Source organism: Maylandia zebra, linkage group LG17, assembly GCF_041146795.1.
Source record: "Maylandia zebra isolate NMK-2024a linkage group LG17, Mzebra_GT3a, whole genome shotgun sequence".
NCBI classification, from domain to species: Eukaryota; Metazoa; Chordata; class Actinopteri; order Cichliformes; family Cichlidae; genus Maylandia; species Maylandia zebra.
The window spans coordinates 35,655,994-35,675,691 of NC_135183.1; the positions used below are offsets into that span (position 1 = coordinate 35,655,994).

Below are 19,698 nucleotides of genomic sequence, written 5' to 3' on the forward strand. Positions count from 1 at the left end.
AAAAAAGACTCAAAGAAAGAAAAAGAAATGATGAAAAGGTGGAAGTGAAAGGATAAACTGCCAAAAAAGAAAAAGAGGAGAAAAGACCATTGCCATAGCAACAGCAGTATTTCTGCTATCCAGCAATAACTGCTTGATGTCAGATGCCAGCTCTTGGTCTTAAAATGTATTAAAAGAGAAAGATATGCATAAAGTCTGTAAAATTGTGGCTTATAGTCTCTCCTAGAGAGTGACTTAGAGAGAGTTTACAATATTAAATACAGTCTCTAAACACATCACACACGCACAAATGTTCAACAACACAACGTGCCATATAGCGGTGCATTTGTCAAGATGTTTACCCGCATCATAAACAGCTGGATGTTTCATGAACTGTTACTAATCACCAATCAACAGCTATTAGAACTCTGTGAGCAAAAAGTTTGATGAACTGTGGAGCCGTGGTAATGAATGAAGAACTTAAAGTTCCTGTGGCCCACGTGGCTCAAAGAGACTTGTTCCGGCGAGTCATCAGTTCTCAGTTCGCCACTGCCAGAGATGCTCAGCCGGCTCCTCTACGTGCACCCACAGCAAAGCAGCTAAGGTGGAGGTAACGTGCTATTGTGGGCTAACAGGCACCTTTCACAAACAGCTGTAGCCGTAGCTGCCAGTACTACTCAGCCTTCTATTAGGTGCAGCTATGGTATGAATTTGAAAATCCTCATAGGGGGTCATATGATTGTTGGGTTTTTCTCTGTACATATTATTGTACGATCTACTGTACAATATAAAGCGCCTTGAGGTGACTGTTGTTGTGATTTGGCGCTATATAAATAAAATTGAACTGAATTGAATTTTCAGAAAAGCTGACCTTTGACCTTGACCTTGAGGTCGAGATCACTGCAATTCGTACTGGTCCGAGATTTTTAGTAGATATGCCTATGGCAACAATTTCAAAATCCCACGTCACCTTGTTCTCAAGTTATCGCAATTGCAAAGCTAAGTGTCCAGACTGCCCCCTCGCACGCTGACAAATGAATAAAAGCCGTAAAGATGGTGAAACAGTTTAGCTTTTATCACAACAATAAAATGTTTATTCCAAGCACTTCGGACAGTATATTAAGCCAACATAAGTCTACATAAAGGCCAATCAAGCAATAATAACAACAGTAATAAGAGTAATAATAATGCCACCATGAAAACTGCTAGAACTTTTCAGAAGCACCGTGATAAAAACTTTTAGTCATACCTCCAAGCATGAACTGAACTGCAATGCCACCTGTCAAGAAAATTAAAAATCATTTAGGCTAAGTGTCGGTCCAAATATCTAATAAATGTAATAAATAAATCTGTTAATTTGACGGTGACTAATTTTAATCATTCCCATTAAAGCTTTAATTGAAGCAGTCTGAGGTGATCCCAACAATGAATCCATCAGTGCTTATAAATAGCCATAGTAATGGTTTTGTCACTTCTGAAGCATTTGTAAGAGAAACAAGATCATTTAATAAGCTGTATGGAGATGTTTCAATATTTTCTGATATAATGAATATGGGGTCCAAGTATTAAATTTTCAGTATTAGCTTACACTTGATTGATTAATCATGAAAATAATTAATGGTTGAATCTCTTCTTCCATTTCTCTAAAACAAATGGAAAAAATAAGTACATTTTGGGTTCATTGAGATGCGATTTGCATTGAATCTGAAGTACAGCTCCCCCAAAAAAACAAAAACAAAATAAAAACCTCTATTAACTCGCTAAATATATTTTTTCAGTGTTTCACTTGTAACATGGAATGTGAAACTGCAAAAGTTCTACTCTGTAGTAGACGGGACTCATTTTTTCCCCCTTCCCCCCTCAGTTCTGTCTAAAATAGCTTCCCCCTCACTGTGCATACCGTGGGTGCTGTGTTCAGGTTCACTCAACAGACCGGCTCGCCTCAGGACATCAGGAATAATTAGCAGAGATCAACCTGACATCAATCACTCTACTCTTACAAGCGTACAGGTCATCACCTTCTACATGACCTTACATGCTAAACAGACTGCTGTCACAACCTGTCGCAAGGTTCAATGAAGAGAGAGAGACAGTTAAGAGAGAAACTGACAGCGGTGTTAAAGTTCTGAATGCAAAGGAGATCCTGAAGCAAGTTGATCAAGAAAAAGAAATAATGTACTGACAGGTGAAATATTTATATAATGCACCCAAACTATTTCTTGGCCAAATACCAGTAGTACATAACCAAGTATTAAGTTGTGGGACCAATGGTGCTGGGTTGTGCACCAAGTCACACACATCTCTACATTTGGTCTCTAGAGGCTGGCAGACCAACCATGTCAGGTGGCTTGGCCCCAAAACATGGCTGCCTCTGCAATTAATTACACCATTCAAGCGAGCAACCAGCCAATGGATCATCCCAACCCTCGTCCTTTGAGCTCAAGGACAGTCGGTCAAATTTCCCTTCCACACCAGGGGGTGTCATCCCCGCTGACACAGTCTGCTGGTATGTATGTGCGAATTGTATAAGCATTAATGCGTCCCAGGCAGCAGCAGAAATAATGGCCTGCCCTTAAAGGACAAGGAGTGGTATGTGTCTGGTCATCTTACTTTTAAATGAAAACTTCTTAAATTGTTAAAAAAAAAAAAAAAAAAAAAAAAAAAAAAGGGGGAGCTGTAGTCTTTGAAAATAATCTAAGTAACAGCAAAAGCAAATCATCCAACTGTGAGCACATAGTGATATTATTTACCTTTGTGTTTACAAGAGGCTTAAATTCCATCAGATGTTGGCAATTTATTTTTTTCCTTTTGTATTTTCATCTATATCCCATTCTTTGGAGCTGCAATGACCCAATTTCCCCATGGGGATCATTAAAGTTTCATCTTATCTTATCTTATCTGCCCCATCCTTCTCCCCTTCCCTATCACCTCTCAGCACCCCCCTTCTCCTCCAATCCTTCACTTAATTATGTCCTGTGAATGAAGTTCATCTTTCATGCTGCCAGCAGCCGGCAGCGTGGCTCGCCCGTTCTGGGGTATCTAATCATGGTGCAGGGACTAAACTAAATTTAGACAGTCAGCATGTGATGCCTGGCAGGCCTTAATGGGGGCTGACATCTCAAGACACTCTGCTGATGTGCAAGATACACTTTTCCCGAGCCGGCCGCAACCGCTGTTGACTAACACTGATGACTTGTGAACCAGTTTGTTAGAAAAGTTTTCAAGGGGTGAAGAAGTGTGCTGACGAAGGCTATTCAAGCCTAATGAAATCCTACATTTACATTTTAGGACCATAGCTAATGCCCACTCTGTGTGTGTGTGTGTGTGTGTGTGTGTGTGTGTGTGTGTGTGTGTGTGTGTGTGTGTGTGTGTGTGTACAAATTAAAACAGTCTACATGTGCAAAGTCGTCCAAGGGACACTAATTTTGCACACTTTGATTCAAACTGCAAGTCAACCAGCACCATGTACAGTGGGGCAAAAAAGTATTTAGTCAGCCACCGATTGTGCAAGTTCCCCCACTTAAAATGATGACAGAGGTCAGTAATTTGCACCAGAGGTACACTTCAACTGTGAGAGACAGAATGTGAAAAAAAATCCATGAATCCACATGGTAGGATTTGTAAAGAATTTATTCGTAAATCAGGGTGGAAAATAAGTATTTGGTCAATAACAAAAATACAACTCAATACTTTGTAACATAACCCTTGTTGGCAATAACAGAGGTCAAACGTTTACTATAGGTCTTTACCAGGTTTGCACACACAGTAGCTGGTATTTTGGCCCATTCCTCCATGCAGATCTTCTCGAGAGCAGTGATGTTTTGGGGCTGTCGCCGAGCAACACGGACTTTCAACTCCCGCCACAGATTTTCTATGGGGTTGAGGTCTGGAGACTGGCTAGGCCACTCCAGGACTTTCAAATGCTTCTTACGGAGCCACTCCTTTGTTGCCCGGGCGGTGTGTTTTGGATCATTGTCATGTTGGAAGACCCAGCCTCGTTTCATCTTCAAAGTTCTCACTGATGGAAGGAGGTTTTGGCTCAAAATCTCACGATACATGGCCCCATTCATTCTGTCCTTAACACGGATCAGTCGTCCTGTCCCCTTGGCAGAAAAACAGCCCCATAGCATGATGTTTCCACCCTCATGCTTCACAGTAGGTATGGTGTTCTTGGGATGCAACTCAGTATTCTTCTTCCTCCAAACACGACGAGTTGAGTTTATACCAAAAAGTTCTACTTTGGTTTCATCTGACCACATGACATTCTCCCAATCCTCTGCTGTATCATCCATGTGCTCTCTGGCAAATTTCAGACGGGCCTGGACATGCACTGGCTTTAGCAGTGGAACACGTCTGGCACTGCGGGATTTGATTCCCTGCCGTTGTAGTGTGTTACTGATGGTGACCTTTGTTACTTTGGTCCCAGCTCTCTGCAGGTCATTCACCAGGTCCCCCCGTGTGGTTCTGGGATCTTTGCTCACCGTTCTCATGATCATTTTGACCCCACGGGATGAGATCTTGCGTGGAGCCCCAGATCCAGGGAGATTATCAGTGGTCTTGTATGTCTTCCATTTTCTGATGATTGCTCCCACAGTTGATTTTTTCACACCAAGCTGCTTGCCTATTGTAGATTCACTCTTCCCAGTCTGGTGCAGGTCTACAATACTTTTCCTGGTGTCCTTCGAAAGCTCTTTGGTCTTGGCCATGGCGGAGTTTGGAGTCTGACTGTTTGAGGCTGTGGACAGGTGTCTTTTATACAGATGATGAGTTCAAACAGGTGCCATTCATACAGGTAACGAGTGGGGGACAGAAAAGCTTCTTACAGAAGACGTTACAGGTGTGTGAGAGCCAGAGATTTTCCTTGTTTGAGGTGACCAAATACTTATTTTCCACCCTGATTTACGAATAAATTCTTTACAAATCCTACCATGTGGATTCATGGATTTTTTTTTCACATTCTGTCTCTCACAGTTGAAGTGTACCTCTGGTGCAAATTACTGACCTCTGTCATCTGGAAGTGGGGGAACTTGCACAATCGGTGGCTGACTAAATACTTTTTTGCCCCACTGTATTAAGCCATTAGGTGATGAGAATGCAGATTAATGTAACAATTAAGATGTGATTGCAAACAATAATGATGGCAATAGCACAAATTTACTGAGAATGATTACATTCTAAGTAAATTGGATAAAACACTGCTGCAAATTAAAGCCTGAATAACTACACAACAGGTATGTGTGCCCACTATAAACATAGACTGTATATAAAAGACGGTTGTAGGCACTATGATGTCACTATTTTGCATACTAATATTTTTGACCAAACTTGCAAATTACTTTTTGCTTGTTAGATTTTGAAGCCAGAAGTAAAATATTTGGATGCAAGGGTGGAGTGCTAGGTTATTAGCTAATGCTAGCTAGCTTGATGCATTGACATGATTTATGGATACATCTCACGGGATATTCGATATGTTATCATTAGTGCTAGCATATTAATTAAATATACCCAAAGGCACCAGTACAACATAGAGGGGCTTAAACCTAATAATGCACATCTTAAAGCATAAATAAAATTTAAAGGGATATAAAATTAATTGAATTTATAGTTATTATAAGGAGGGATATTAGGAGGGAAAATTTTTGGCCACAGCATGTTTATTTTTGCTATAAAATATATATGGATGTTTGTAGAAGTTGATTTGCTTTTGGAGCCAGGTTAGCTAAGCTGCTGCCTTTTTAGCTCCCTCAACCTGTTATTACTCAACAACTGTTTTGAAAATTACTTTCTTTATTTTCTTTCAAGCAGCCTCAAAATTCCAGTATCAGTTGGCCTGTAATTCAAATGTTTCCAAGAAAGACAATATGAATGCAGGATGCAGTTTAATGTGAAACAGATCGAGAAAGCATTGATTTTGCACCAAGAGCAAAACAGTAAATCACCAAGGCACAAACAGTAGATGAGAAAAACAACAAGGAAATTACTTAAATGTGATCAGGTAAAGAAAAACCTGAAGAAAATGTTTGTCTCTAATGATACACTGTCTCAAATACACGTTGAAAGCTTTTCGGTTGCGGTAAATTAAGACCACAGTCGTCATTTGAAAATAGAAGGCACGGTATTTAAACTGTGTCGTTTCTGCGCTGAAATACGTCTGACACAGCTTTTTGCATTTAGCATATTTAGTGTATTTAGACAGGCACATAACCAATTCTCCTCATAAGCCTTGCAGTTTGTGGTTTTGTTTTGTTTTTGTTTTTATCAAATTCACCACAGTGGCCTCACTACGTTTTGTCAGCCACATTCAACAAACACATACACGCAGCTTAAATACACAAAAACAACCCAAGGACATCAGGTGTACGTCTTTAATCTCAACGAGGGTCTAAAAGCAAAAGGGCTTTTAAAAGACATTCGACTTTTACAGTTCATCCTGCACCAATAATCCACACGAACTCAGCCGCTTTTAAAAGTCTCTGCTCTGACCAAAGGTAACCTCAGGTCAAACTAACGAGGAAGAAGACAAACATCTACAATTTTTGGTCATTAGTCTCAGGTTTACTGTTCAAATGTCAATATGTGATTTTTTTATTATATACTATGTTGGTCTCTATAGGTTTTCCGTGTGATAAAACAACTGTATTGTAGGTGCTAGGGCTGGGCCATATTATACCGTTCACGGTAATACCGGTATAATGTTAGGCAACGATAGGAAAATGAAATATCGCAATAGAATGGGAGTAAAACGCGCATGCGCAGTGCCTTTGTTTTCATACGCACATGGCCGATTGTTGAGTGAAACAGATGAACCAGAATTGGTTTGTAAAAATGGTGCAACTTCCGTGATGTGGAACTGGTTTGGTGTTTGTCCGTCAGATACACAACAAAGCACATTTTTCTGCAGAACATGCAAGCGGCCGTTGTTATTGTCATATTTGTCGGACTAAGATGCTCTTAAATCTGGGAGTAATCTGGGTCCTAAACTCCGTATACTTCAGGTCAAACAACACTGCAGCATCACTTAGAGTTAAAAACTGTCTAAATTCTTTCATCTTTAATAAAACGATCAGCATTGCTGCTTTACCAGGTGTAACTATAAAGTTTAACTTCCAGGCATCCATGAAAACAAAAGTTATTACATTTAACGGAGTTAGAAGTTAGCAGGAAGCTAGCGGAAGTTAGCTCGCTAGTTTCGCTAGTTACCTAAGCATGATATAGCATGTTCTGACTGAGAGATTTCTGAAAAAAATCAAACGTACAGCTCTGCTATCACTTCCAACATAAATGAAGACAGGAAACTAAACAGCAGTGACGTTTGTAGGGTTACTGAAGTTGGGCTAGCTGGTATATAATGATGTGCTACGTGATCGCTAGCGACACAGCTATGTTAGCATAACATACACAGTGAAGCTGGAGGACGAACACTAACACTTTTCCACTTATAAAAGTTAACGTGAAGGTTCTTCATGGTTAGAGACAAATGCAATCGCATGGCAGGATGCTGTAAACGGACCAAACTTCAGTCAGGAGAACAACTGAGATAATCCATCCACAATACGAGGTTAGTCATTAATATACTGCAACAACATGGGAATAGAGCAGCTGCCAGAGAATTCAACATTAATGAATCAATGGTACAGAAGTGGAGGAAGCAAGAAGAATGAGTTTAATAAAGTTTGATTTATCTGACTGCTTTGTTTCGCTTAATGTGCCTTATAATCCCGTGCACCTTATGGTCCGAAAAATGCGTACTGCACACTGCAGTTTAATGTTGCAAAGCACCTCTTTTTAACTTCAGTGGATATTATATATGGTTATGCTCAGGATATGTCAGCCCATTTCTACTGGAAATGCCTTTTGGTTAAACTTTCAGCAAGGAGTTTGCATTTGCACTGTTACATTTTTATAAAGCTTTAATGTACATAAAAACCAGCTTCTTGTTTAAGTGAAAATAAATGGAAGGTTGTCTTTTTGCGCTAGTAATGTTGTGGAGTTGTATTTTGTCTCGCATCAATTATATCGTCGGTTATATCGTTATCGCAAATTTTCAAATATATATCGTGATAAATATTTTTGGCCATATCGCCCTGCTCTAGTAGGTGCTATTTTTACTACTTGTTTCTTAACAACTCACTGACTTGGATTTTGTCAAAGGTAACTGACAGACGTGTATATACGCTGAGACAAGCAGCTCTGGGCAGGGATAGCTCAGTAGGTAGAGTGGTTGCCCCATGATCGGAAGGTCGGGGGTTCGATTCCCCTTAACAGCTACCCTGAGGTACCCCTGAGCAAGGTACCGTCCCTACACACTGCTCCCCGGGCGCCCAATGGCTGCCCACTGCTTCACTGAGTGAATGGGTTAAATGCAGAGAGCAATTTCCCCATGGGGCTCAATAAAGTACAATAATGTACACACTTTCTTCTTCTTCTTCTCTAAGCCTCAGCTTGGCCTCACTTAAGTATTTACGTATGTATTTTTCACAGTTCCACATTTAACTTTTTTTTGTCAAACAATGTTTGTGGTCCAGTGTTTTGTTCTTCATGAAGGACTGACATATGTTCATCCAACCCTGAATACAACTGCAGACACCTCAGTAAAATGTGGGATTTTTCTTCGTTCCCTGCTTTCCCACCTTGCTGTGATTTAAACCATTGCTATAACAACTGCAATAATTCCACAAATTCAGAAGCAATGTTCTCCAGCCAAAATCACAGACATTTCATCACATAACATGCTGCAAATTGCAGACTAGTCACTGGATGGATCGCAAAACTCAGCATTCTGCACTCAGATAACTCGTTTGATGACTACTTCGATGTAACTTAATTACCTGAAACAAGGGAATCGATGCAACAAGCTAATGCGCACAAGTTGCCAAAAGTTAGTTACAAAGGACACAGAGTCAAATGCAAAGAGTTCACAAGGATTTCACGGCCACTGGGGTAAGCAGTGGTAGCAAACAACATCTCTTGGGTTGGATAAACAATAAAGGCCTGTCGTTTGGTTAGAACAAAGGCCTGTCATTGGCTTTTGTTGTTGGGGTATTTTTTCCCCCCTTGTAATCTGCATGTCCAGATGGCTGGATGACTTTCTCCCTCGCAGCATTGTTAAAAGCACGACACAGCTGGCAGACAGAGTGGGAAGCAAAAGAGTGCAAGGAAATGAAAACGTGAAAGAGTTCAGGGAACAAAAGAACTAAGGCAACGCTAGAGAGACAAAGTAATAGCGAGACAAGTGAACTAAGTAACAGAACACATTGTAACACTGACAGACGGAGACTGGTGGACAAATTTCTCTTACCCAGATCTGTGTTGGGTCCTGCCAACAACTGTTTGAACTTATCTAGGCGGGACGCTTCCCTCTCGGTCATGGCTGGAGTGCCAGATGTGTTCTGGTCAGCCATGCGAGCCACTAGAGGGATGACAGGAGGCCGATGGGGCAGAGACCGCTGTCTGTGGAGGGCTGCATGCTCACCTGCTGCATCTGGTGGAAGGAGTGAGATGAGAGAAATTAGGGCTGCATAAACACACAAACACACATCCAAAGGATTGAGACGATGCAGCTCTACATCATGCAGAAAACACGGAATATGTGATGAAGGTCTACGGCTTGCTGCTACATTAAAGAAAACATACATCCATATGTAAAAAAGGACAGATGGCTTTTATCTTCATCAAACTCCTAGAGAAAAATTTCAACTGCAAAAATTGTGTCTACTCAAAGATCACTTTTTGCAATTTAAAAATGCTCTGCCTCCTGAATGTGCAGGGCATTCGCTGCACTTTAATTTGAGCTGTGGTGAGTTGACACCGTGTCTGGCAGCAAAAGGTAGCTGTACGGTGATAACAAGTTAAACAGCAGGAGAGATAACGTGAGGTTGCTGTGAACAGCAGACAAAGTTAAATTGAAGAGCGGCTTTTTCAAGCTAATTGAGTTGATATCAAATTACAGAACCATTTACTCGCACGCACTGCAGCCTGAGAACCCTTCTGCCTGCTGCACCAATCGACTACATGTGAGAAAAGTCCATGCGGTCCAATCAGATGTCTACTGTGCGCTTCCTGTCCTGTCACCTCCATGTAAACTAAACTAAATATTTACAGCAACGATAACAAGGGTTGTCATGGCAACAGATTTTCATGCAGGATTAGTGTGGCCAAAAGACAAGGATAATAGTGTGACACCTAAATCTGTCATATCGCGCATAACTTTCCTTTTTTCTTTTAGTAATTTTACGTTTTAATTGTAAAAACAGCAACGCAGTGCAGCGACTCTCTCAGGCCAAACTGTGAGCCCATCTGCGAGTGAAGTCAGTTTAACTGTGCAGCTAGCTTTAGCTCGGAGCACTCTGCAAGAGATGAGCAGAAAAGCCACGTGAAGAGCAGACAGAAAATATGTCATTAAACTAAAAATCAAGTCCTCGATGGTTCATTCGTCTCCACCTCTAATGTTTGTAACAGCAAAGCTGCATCGAGCTGCACTGGTCAGGGATTCAATTCTAACAGCTGATTTACTGTGGGAAGTCAGTCCGTCAGTATGTGAGAGGAACAGCTGCAGTAACATGAAAGCGACATTAGCCTGGCCAGCAAGTCTAAATATTACAGTTATTGTCAATTGCAGACTTCAGGTTTATTTCACAGGGTTTTCCAAAAAATGTGAGCATTAACTGTTCAACAATTACAGCCACTTTTATACATAGTGGCCATATTTTCTAAAGACTCAAAAAGAATAATTGGACAAATCCTAAGGTTTTTTTGAAAGTTTAGAACACATGGACATCGCCAAATGTTGCGTTTCCTCTCTTGAGCTGCTCTGCTAGGCTTTTACTGCAGCCACCTTCTGTTGCTGCTTTCAGTGCTGTCTCAACTGAAACGCATGCTCTATTGAGTTGAGATTAGGTCGCTAACTTTATCCCATTTCTTTGCCTTTAGAAACTCTTTGATTGCTTTTGCGGTATGCTTTGGGTCATTATCCATTTGAATTGTGAAGCGCTGTCTGATCCATTTGGCTGAAGCTGTCAGAGAGTATAGTCCTGTACACTTCAATATTCATCTTGCTTATCCTATCAGCAGTCCCATTATCAATAAACACTGGTTTCCCGCTTCCAATGGCAGTCATGCATGCCTTCATCGTAACACTGCCTCAAAAGCCGCTTTTTTCCTTCTCTTCCCATCATTCTGGTACAGGTTAATGTTTGTTTTATCTGGCTTTGAATAAGAGATGGTATCTTATTTATCTAGTCTGTCCTTCCTGTTCTTCTGTGTAACCTGGGGGTAAACTGTCTGTATTTCCATTAATGAAGGAACCTCTCAATTTGAGACTTTGACAATGATTCACTTACCTCTCTAGAGTGCTTTTGATTAAAGTTCTGCAATCTCTTCACTTCACTCCTTCGCATCAGTTTTGTTTGGACCTCACTCAAAGGTTCCAGTCAAAAGACACCAAATTCAAGTTCAACACTTTTTAGCTTTACTAATAATGGACTAACAAGGCCACAAATCTCACCTGGCCATGAAATTGCTTGTCAGTCAGCTGTCCAATTAACTGTAAAAATGGGAGACTATGTATAAAAATGGCTGTAACTCCTAAACTGGTAAACCAAAACTTCTGTTGAATTAAAGCTAAAGGTCCAACATGGTGGTATACTGAGGCAAAAATTACAAAACTTGTCTCACTGTCTACATAGTCCAATCAGATGTACTGTGTGCTTCCTGTCCTGTCACCTTCATCTAAACCAAACAAAGGATTTTCAGTAATGATTACAAAATCTGTCATGGCAACAGAGCTGTATACGGGATTATATAGTGGGAACAATAGATAAGGACAGTCATGCCCCTAATGTCGATCATACTACTAGTAAGAAAAGGCAACTTCTGGCATAAACTTCTACCACAATTCATGTGTGAGAATCACTTTATGCACATCATTTTAGAGCCCAAAGAGAGTACTTAGATATGACATTATTGTATTGTTTGTATGCAGGTGTTAACAGATGTAGTTACGGCTGGTGGCTTGTTATTGAATGAGCTTCCAGTAAAGCGGCAGTTGTGGTTTTATAACCGTGAAGGCTCTATACTGGATAGACAAACACATTAATTCAGTATTGAGGGCCACATGTTCTACCAGATGTGCAGAAGAAACAACAGAAAGAGTCCCACAAAACCAAGCAGAGACAGCACGCAGACAAGTGTGTGAGATCAGGACCTCAATGTGAAGACGGACACTGCTCCTATCACACTGGGCAAGTTCATAAAAAAAAATTTTTAAACGCCCTGTCGTCCACACTGCCAACATTTCCTAAAGCAAAACCAGAATCACACAAGCATTTGGCAGCAATTAAGAAAACTGGAATGCTGCCGATTTTAATACCCCTTTCACTTTTTACAAGAACAAATAAAAGGCTACAAATCTGTTCTCAAGTGCTTTATTTGCACTTAGAAAAATTAAAAAAGATTATTCAAGCTGGCAGCAGCTTCTCTCTACTGGAGCCCTTTGTGTCATTTTAACAATAAGCCCTTTTTTATAGTTCATTTAATAACTTTCCTTTTAAAAGGCTGTTAAGAGCAAAGCTAAGTTGAGAAAGTTACATTTCGGGGTGCACTGATTGTGAAATTTTGCACCAATACCAGGGAAAGAAAGAAATCTTACACAGTTTTAAATTGCATTTACAAACATGCAGCCAGCATTCAACAACACCAGTATCCGTCATTACTGAAGCAAAGCCAAAAATATTGGTCCAATTGTACAACATCTGTATAATGTTCAATCATCATGACTTCTGCTTTGTGCTGGCTAAACATGTAAAAGACAATATGATTTTTAACTGAAAGAAATTAAATTAGACAAATCTTTATTACAAATAATTATGTAAGTATCAATAAACGCTTAAAATTGATGACTACGTAAGCCACGGTAAGACATCAAATATTACATTTAAGGAAGGATTCAAAATAAATATGAGCAAGTGTACAAACATTTATAAAGAGCACTTTTCCCCAAACATGACAGGCAGTTACAAAAGCAGAGTATGTATTTTAGAAGACAAGCAGAACAGAAAAAAAGCCCAAAACAGAAGACAAAATAAGAGAAGACAAGAGAAGACTTGTATACTCCTGTCCCAACAGATGATGTAGCCGTACATGGAGGCCAGATAAGAGGAACTGCCTGAAGGCGAAGGGCTGTTCGTGTTATCTGTATCTAAACACAGCAACAGGCAGTGGAGCAGACAGCCAGGCAGACAGACAGACAGATGACCTGCCAGACAGGACAACAGTCGGCTACACGGCTCACCATGTACAGCTTCAGCATCTGCTACTGCTGCTGGTGCTGCGGTCTATAGACATACCCGGTTGCTATACAGCGCTACACAGTGTCACATTTAAACATGAACACTGACGTGACCTGTGGAGCAGGCTTCGTACAGTGACGCATCTATAAAAGGGAGCCATGATGCAGAACAGTTGTTGTGTATTATGAGGTCATGGCAGGTCGCTCAGAGAAGCTGTGCAGGAGGTGGGAAGGTGTTTCTTTCAACTCCCATGTTCATATATAAGAGGAAAGGGACTTGAAGCGAAGGGGGGAGAAACACATGTTACTACGAAAAAAAAATTGCTCTACACTGAAACATTTTTCCTTTTCTTATCTTTGAATATTTTTATCTTACAGTGGAAAAACAGTGTTGACAGTCAGACCTCTGATTAAGTCTGATTCATTAAGTCTGCTTGTTTCCCCTATTGCCTTAAAATGTGTTAACACAACTTATTAATGAATAATGAGTTCTAATGTAAAACTAATCATCAGGTTTGCTGATTCTGAGACTTCAGTGTCAATATTATGCGTAGCTATCAGCTACATAAAATGCAGTCTTGAGATCCCTTCTCAGGCACTTCCCCTATCGACCTCAGGTGACCTTGATAGGCCACACGATAGGGTGGGGCAAGTGGTTTTCCCTTTAACCCCCGGTGATTGTAATGACCCACATCTGTTTTTGGGGGTTGTTTTTTTTTTTGCACCTTGGCTCGCATGATGACTCACATGATCAACAGTGGGTCAACAGTCACTTCGAAAGCAGACGACACTCACTACGGTTTTAATACCTGAGACTCTCAACCCTCTGTTTTTAGAACTTGGATGAGAGCTGAAACATCTTCACAAATTCCTTGCTGACAGTTTAACCAAAAGGCATTTCCAGTGGAAACTGGCCGACATATCCTGAGTATAACCATGTATAATATCCACAAAACTTAAAAAGAGGTTATACACACACAATACGGTAATGTTATGTTCAAGCCCAGTACGTATTATTCCGTGAGGCTCCTGCCTACGATAGCCGTAATGCTCTGACAATCCATCAAGCGGTGCGGCTTCGTAGCTTAGCAAAGTTGTACTAAAACATTTTTGACAGATTTTTTAACCGTGTATCACATAAAATCCGTTGAAGGTCAGTAAACACAACCAGAATTCATACATAAGGCGCACCAGATTATAAGGGGCACTGTCGATTTTTCTGAAAATCAAAGGATTGATTTTAAGTGTGCCTTATTTTCTGAAAAACATGGTAATAACGACGGCCTGCTTGCATGCTCTACCAAAAATAGTGCTTTGTTGCGTATCTGACGGTCGAAAACCAAACCAGTTCCACACCACTGAAGTTGCAGCATTTTTACAAACCAATTCTGGTTCATCTGTTTCATTCAACGATCCGCCTTCGCCCTTCTCTTTCTCCGTCGCCACCATGCTTTTTCTGCCATGTGCATATGAAAACAAAGGCACTGCGCATGTGCGTTTTTTCAAATTCTATTGCGATATTTCATTTTCTTATCGTTGCCTAATATTATACTTGTATTACCGTGAACAGTATGATATGGCCCAGCCCTACTCACAAACTAACCCCAGAGCATGAGAGAAACTGAAGTTTTACACAAACTGAAAGCTGAGAATATTCATCAAGCACCTTTACTGCTCAAAGCAACACATTTCCAAAAATGCAACTCTTACTGTGAAGTCAAACAGACAGTATCTGGTTTGCATTGTGCTCTTCATAGTTTTACTACTGCTTAGCAAGCAGTTGGAGAGTGTTTGCAGACAAGTCAGCAACTCCCATGCAAATTACCAGCAACCGTGGCATCTGCTAGCACTAATCACGTTTTTGGTACAGCATTGCTCTCTCTTTCTCTTTCTTACCAATTTCACCGACTGACAGCAAGCAAACCTGCGACAACTGGTCAGGGAATACTCATTTTTCCATAGCAACCAGCTTGGTGGTTGCCAACCAGGCTCTAGGCCCCTGTGGCTGAGGTTTAATGTGATATTGCAGCTACTCTTTTTACCATTTGACAGTTAAAAATATGCGTGTGTGGTGACTGAACTTCAACATAGAAAAGAGCTGTTCTCAATAATATGAAAAGAAGCAGTAATAGCTTAACTTTCCATCTCCTACTTATGCTTTTTGAATTGTATTGAATTGCTTTTTGAGTTCAATTTCAGCAATATAATTCAACTAATTTCAAGACTTTAAATTAGCGGAACTCGGGTGAATTACTGTTTTATTTATTTTCTTATTCCTGAAGTGATGTTAATGATAAATTCAACAATTTTTCACTGAATTAAATTTAAAGTAATTTTCATGCTGAGCACTACACAAACACGTCTGCTCAAAGTACAACATTAGCAGTCTTAGCAGATGTTCTCACTGCAGAATGACAACATCTGCCAAGTCTCAAAGCAGCTGTGAGGCACAGTAAATAAACCCCACTAAAAATACTGGCGCCACAAACACTCCAACTTTCTGAGCTTATAAAAAGTGCATCATCACTAAAAACCTAACTATGTCGATCATTTTTAATTGTGTTTAATGGATTTTTCGCAAAGCAACAAACCTATTTATGGCGTTGCATTAGAAGTTACAGCGGTGACATTTTCTAAAAGATGCCCTATTCACCTTCCATGTATTGCCCTCCTCAGAAACTCATTTACGGATTTAAGTGTATCGTTGCAGAAATTTCTCTTAGTGAGCACTTGGGCTTAAAAAAATAAAAAACCTCGCAGAACACTGAGTAATGGTGCTCACTAACCTTTAGGTGACCCAATTGGAGCTTCGCTGTGGGACTTCACTAGGCGGCCATCAGTGTAAGGGCTGCTCTGGGATCCAAATAATACCTCAGGGCTGGTCGCGTCTCCCTCTTCCACCCTGTCCTCCTCTTCCTCTTCTTCATTGTCCTCGTCGTCCTCTGCCACCTCCTCCTGTGTGTCGTCTTCTCTTCGGTCCAGCTCTGATGTCTCATCCTGCCTCTGTTTCTCCTGTTGCTTGCTGTGATTCTCAATCACCTGTTCAGCAGATAGAAAAACAAGGTGAAACCTTGGTGAGCTTAAGGCTGGTAACCTCCCCAGAACACATAAGGCGTACAACTCGCTTAGATGAGTAAACTAACGTGTTGGGTTTTTTTTTTTTTTTGCAGCTGCTACTTGCTTGAGAGAAATGCAAACTGTGCAATTTTGTAAAATTTCCCCTCTTAAAGATAAAATGCATAATAACTCTATGAAAAGAAAAATCTTTCAATTTGTTAAAAGTTGTCCTTACCTCAGTTAATGAACACACTATCCTTAGTAAATCTCCAATATTTTAATTTCAGCAAATGCAGCAAAATCTGAAATAATCTTTAAAAAAGCCATTGAATTGTTTGCGCTCAAGGCCACAACTTGTACCATTTCTTTCATGGCAGGCGGCATAGTTTAGAGAGGAATCTATTTTAACAGGAAGTTTATTTTATGTCTGCAGCATGTATGTTGTCCAGACTCTTCTGAGAGGACACATCACCCTGGCAACCAAGACAAGGGCGCTTTAAAAGAAGACTTTACCATGACATTCCTTTAAAACTAACGCTGTAGATTTAAGGGCCTATCCAAGTCATTTTTAATGATAATTAATCGTGTATTTCAAATTATATGTATGTTAAAACAATAGAAATGAAGTGTTCATGTTGTGAGCTTACCTACCAACACCTCCAGCCTTCAAATATGAACCTATTTGCCCTTTAAAAGTTGCTACATATTATTTATGGACACAAATAAGAACATGTAAAATAGCAGAGATGAAAAACTGTGTTCAGGAATATGAATAAACGCTAGCAAATGAATACCCAGAACAAAAGAATCATTAGTACCGGTATTTCACAAAATACACTGAAGCTGTGTTGATTCGTGATGAGTGCTTCCTTCTACACAGACATAGGAAAATGTGCTACTGCAGTGGAAAGACATCAACCAGGCAAAACTACTTTAAAGTAGTTTACCTTATTGGCTGTTTCCATGACCACCTCGATGTTGAGGTTCTGCGCAGCCATGGCCAGCAGCTCGTCGTCGTCATCCCCGACATCCCAGGCGTCGCTCGTGATGCTCTCAAACTCCTGGAAGGTGGTCGCCTTCTTGGGCTTGCCTGGAGTGGCTGGAGGAGGCTTGTTGCCTGCTTTGATCAGACTGAAGGACAGAGAAAAAAAACAGGATAATGGGGGAAAAAAAGAAGTGGTTTTCGAAAAAAGAAGAGAAAAGGGATGGGTGCAGAGGGTGAGAGAAGGAAAGAAAACAAGAGAAAAGAGAATGTGAGATGAATAATTAATTAAAATTAGGAATTAATAAATGAGCTAGCATTTGTCGTTCACATATTGTAAAATATTTCAATTTTACACAAAAACACTCAGCTTAGCTTTATTTTAGTAAAGCTAATCCCAGTACAAATCAAAAGGACAGCTTTTAGGTCAAATCAATAAGCAAATCAATATGAGTCATTCTTCAATTATTAATGACTGCTACCTTTTTATTTTATAAACCAAATAAACAGTTCTTCTTACAGGGACAACATTTTGGACGCCTTTCCAAGTCAGTAGGATACTTTTAATTGCAAAAGTGCCGCTTTGACAGACACAACAGCTTAAAAGAGTGCTGCAGACAGCTGTGTGTCTGTCCATTCATTATGTAATTTTCACTTCAAGTTTGATCCATGTTTAGGCTGTGATGTACGCACAGCATGGTTTTACCGCTTTCTACTTTCTGTTTCCTGAGGTAGGTCGTGGTGTATTTCGAAGCATGTTTTGGATCAGTTTCACTTCCTTGACTGACTTCTTCATAATTCTATCCACAATCTGCAGCGATTTAGCGGAATCCCTTCGTCTCTTTCTATCCGTGTAACGCCTGCCTGTGCAACAGCATGCACACAGGCCCGAAGCGGAATAATTCCACCCCCATGCTGAACACTTTGCAAGGTGTTCTTTTCATATAACGCTGCTCTGTTTTTTCCCCCTCCAAACATATCTTTGGCTTATTTTACAGGTTTAAGGATTACTTCAGATCACCCTTGCGTGCAGACCCAGTTCACGAATCAACTCAGTGTGCGAATTACCACATGTACAAAAGCACACACGTGCACAGAGACACATTAACTGAAGTACATCATTAGCTTAAAAGTTTCATTGAGTTACTTAAAATTTCTTTGAGTTACTTTATTGAGGCTGCAAGGATACAGTTTAATTTAGCTCCGTTTTCATCTGTAACACAATTTTTTGCTATTTGCCTACAAAATCCTAACTGCACGCTGCTTGACATGGATCATGCGGCGTGTCTGTCAAATGCTGATTGGCTGACGAGTGAGCTGGAACAGGGAAGTGAGCGGCAGCGGTGTTTACCAGGAATGGGAAAAGCATCAAAATAACATGAAGGACTGACAGCAGCACAAGCAAGAAGTGTACAACAGACCGGTTGTACCACATTTTTGACACTGCCCTCATCTGACAACAGACACTCTCTGCAGTCTGAAGATGCACACGGTCTGCCAAAGCACTACCACCCCCGAACTGTAATTTCCCTATTACAAAGACGGTTATTACCATAAGAAAGAACGAGGAGACGTGTACACGTTGGCCAACTTCCATCCTAACTCAAAAGAAAGGGAAAGTTTGAAAACACGCAAATTAATTTCAACCCTCTGTGGAAATCTACACGAGTAAACATTAATCAGAAGAAAGAAAAGGGTTATTACTGAAGAGGAGACTGTGTTCCCCTCTATTTGAGTGCGTGTATGAGAGAAATCCAGAGAGAAAAAGAACTCTACACTATGTCCTGCTCAGAAGTGAGTTTACTAAAGTAAATGTGAGTGTAAGTGACAAACCTCAAGTGAAATTATAAAATGAATGGACAGACACATTGCTGACTGCAAAACTCTTAAGCTGTTAAGTTTGTCAGAGGAGAGCTTTTAACTGTATTCTCATCAGTTCTGAAGTCATTACCTATGGTCTGGCATACTACACCAAACCAATTAAGTAAAAGATAAACCAGTAAATGACTGAAGTAGATGTGTTTTGCTTTGTTAGTATTCTATTAAAAAGAGAGAAAGGATCTAGCCATTTCCTGTTGTCAACAAAGTTTTCTTTTTCTTAAAACAAACAAACAAAAACAGTGAGCTCACGATAAAAAGAAAAATGGTTTTTTTTGCAAATTGACAGAAAATTATTGTTTTTGAAATAAAAATGGTCTGGGTTTTTGTGATTTTACTCATTTATTTCTTACAGTTGCAAGCCCACAGCCCATAGAGCAGTGCTGACAGGCGTTATTTGTTACACTAGCACTTCTTTGAATGCTACTCTGAAAGAAAGGGGCACAAGTTGTAAGTGTTTTTCAATAGTTTACAGGACACTAGTATTAACGGTCCAGTTCAGGCCACTTAAAATTAA

The 19,698-nt window shown here is 40.2% G+C and overlaps 1 protein-coding gene across 2 annotated transcripts in view; it reads right to left on the reverse strand.

Annotated features, from left to right (window-relative positions):
• Positions 1-19,698, reverse strand: part of tbc1d22a (TBC1 domain family, member 22a) — a 164,051-nt gene that overhangs the window by 139,002 nt on the left and 5,351 nt on the right. For both annotated transcript variants that reach the window (XM_004553937.4, XM_004553936.4), the window contains exons 3-5: positions 17,269-17,452; positions 16,051-16,303; positions 9,278-9,460 (exon numbers count right to left, since the gene is read on the reverse strand). In XM_004553937.4, the coding sequence (XP_004553994.1) occupies positions 9,278-9,460; positions 16,051-16,303; positions 17,269-17,452 (620 nt within the window). The remainder of the gene's footprint in view (positions 1-9,277; positions 9,461-16,050; positions 16,304-17,268; positions 17,453-19,698) is intronic.